The sequence below is a fragment of the Tarenaya hassleriana genome, unplaced genomic scaffold (assembly GCF_000463585.1).
Source record: "Tarenaya hassleriana unplaced genomic scaffold, ASM46358v1 Cleome39, whole genome shotgun sequence".
NCBI lineage: Eukaryota > Viridiplantae > Streptophyta > Magnoliopsida > Brassicales > Cleomaceae > Tarenaya > Tarenaya hassleriana.
The window spans coordinates 557893-559656 of NW_010966822.1; the positions used below are offsets into that span (position 1 = coordinate 557893).

Sequence of the window (1764 nt, forward strand, 5' to 3'; positions counted from 1 at the left end):
CCATCAGTAAGCTTCCTCTTTGTTCTTTTCAACTGTTCTGTATCAGAGGAGTCAACTGTTGGTGGAGGTTGATTGACTTCATGTTCAACAGGGGGGGCAGACATATCTGTGTCTTCATTGGTTTTGGCAGCCGATTCTTTGTCAGAAGATTCAGCTGCTGTATCATCGTCGTCGGTTCCCTCACCCTCTTCGCCATTGGTATCATCGCCATCGGCGTCATCCTTTTCAGAATCTTCATCGGTTGTCTCACCCTCATCACCATCGGCGTCACCCTCTTCTTCCGTGTTCTCATCGCCACTGCCAGCATCATCGTCACTATCATTCTCTTCAGCATCTTCTTCGGGGACATTTTCTGAACAAAACACAAGTTATGCACAGATTAATTAAAACATGTGACAACCCCCCTGTTGAACATGAAGTCAATCAACCTCCACCAACAGTTGACTCCTCTGATACAGAACAGTTGAAAAGAACAAAGAGGAAGCTTACTGATGGACCATCCAAAAGAAGCCCTTATGTAGAACCAACATCAACTGGTCCACCGGCCAAAAGACAAAGATCTCAGGCTGTAGGAGGTCGAGGCAGAGGCAGAGGTCGAGGCAGAGGTAGAGGCAGAGGCAGAGGCCGAGGCAGAGGCAGAGGCAGAGGTAGGGGCAGCGGCAGAGGTCGAGATAACACTGCCCAGGAGGATGTTGCTGGGGAAGACGACGATAAGGAAGAAGCTTCTGAGGATGACATTGTTGCGGTCGAGACTGAGAAAGGAATTCTGCATTCGTCAAGTGAAGAGAAGGTATTTGTATGGAATCCAGAGCGTGTCAACCCGCGTGGAGGTCTCATCAGGAATCCAGGATTTGTAGAAACATCTGGTCCACGGGCCAACGCTCTATGGGAGTTTATGAAGAATCCGCGAGAGACGCGATTGTGGAAGTCAAAATTGGATGGAATACGTACGTCAAAATTTTGGGAAGATCTTCTACAAGTGGGAGTATGGCTCACAGATACTGTAAGTTTACATTAAGTTATCTTACTTAACAAGGTCACACGTATCTTGGATATATGGTACCAAATGACTCAGTCACATGGTACCATTGCTCCAAGTCACATGGTACCAAATGACTTAGTCACATGGTACCATTGGACTCAGTCACATGGTACCATTGCACTCAGTCACATGGTATCATAGTTACTTGGTCACATGGTACAGACTTCTGAAATATGTTGTTGTTTTTTTTTGTAGCATATTGAGGAGGCAATGTATGAGTTACGACTCCGCGTTATGAACAACCCGGTGACCTACATAGGAAGCAATTATATGGTTGCTGACACTATTTTCACGGAGCACATCAAGTGGTGGGAAAAATCAGGTGACTTGTCAACTCTGGGAGCTCTGAAGCCGTACTTCGAAGGAAGCCTTCCAACTGGGTGTGCAGGAACGCCTTTGAACACTTACAATGGCTTTGTAAGTGTACTTAACATTCCATCCCTTTCAGACGATCAAATCAGTTGCCATTGGAACGCCATTCTGGTGGATTTCAATGAGAAATTGCTTCAAGTTTTTGACTGCCAACCGAGACTAAGGGTCAATGTGGAGAGTGTAGTTCATAAACTAAGTCGTCTTATTCCTAAGGCTTGTCTCCTTGCTGGGTCAAAATCTTTCTCTGATAGAGACGAACTGGAGATTGAGTATGTGGAGGGACTACCTGAGAATGCTAACGGTTGTGACTGCGGTGTTTTTGCTGCGAAGTATGTCGATGCGATATGCCT

The 1764-nt window shown here is 46.0% G+C and overlaps 1 protein-coding gene across 1 annotated transcript in view; it reads left to right on the forward strand.

Annotated features, from left to right (window-relative positions):
* The window catches only part of LOC104823081 (uncharacterized protein At3g43530-like), a 3888-nt gene extending 3031 nt beyond the window's left edge, over window positions 1-857 (forward strand). The window contains exons 5-6 of the mRNA XM_010554506.1: window positions 92-198; window positions 573-857. Coding sequence (XP_010552808.1) covers window positions 92-198; window positions 573-857 — 392 coding nt within the window. The remainder of the gene's footprint in view (window positions 1-91; window positions 199-572) is intronic.
* Window positions 858-1764: the final 907 nt, after the last annotated feature.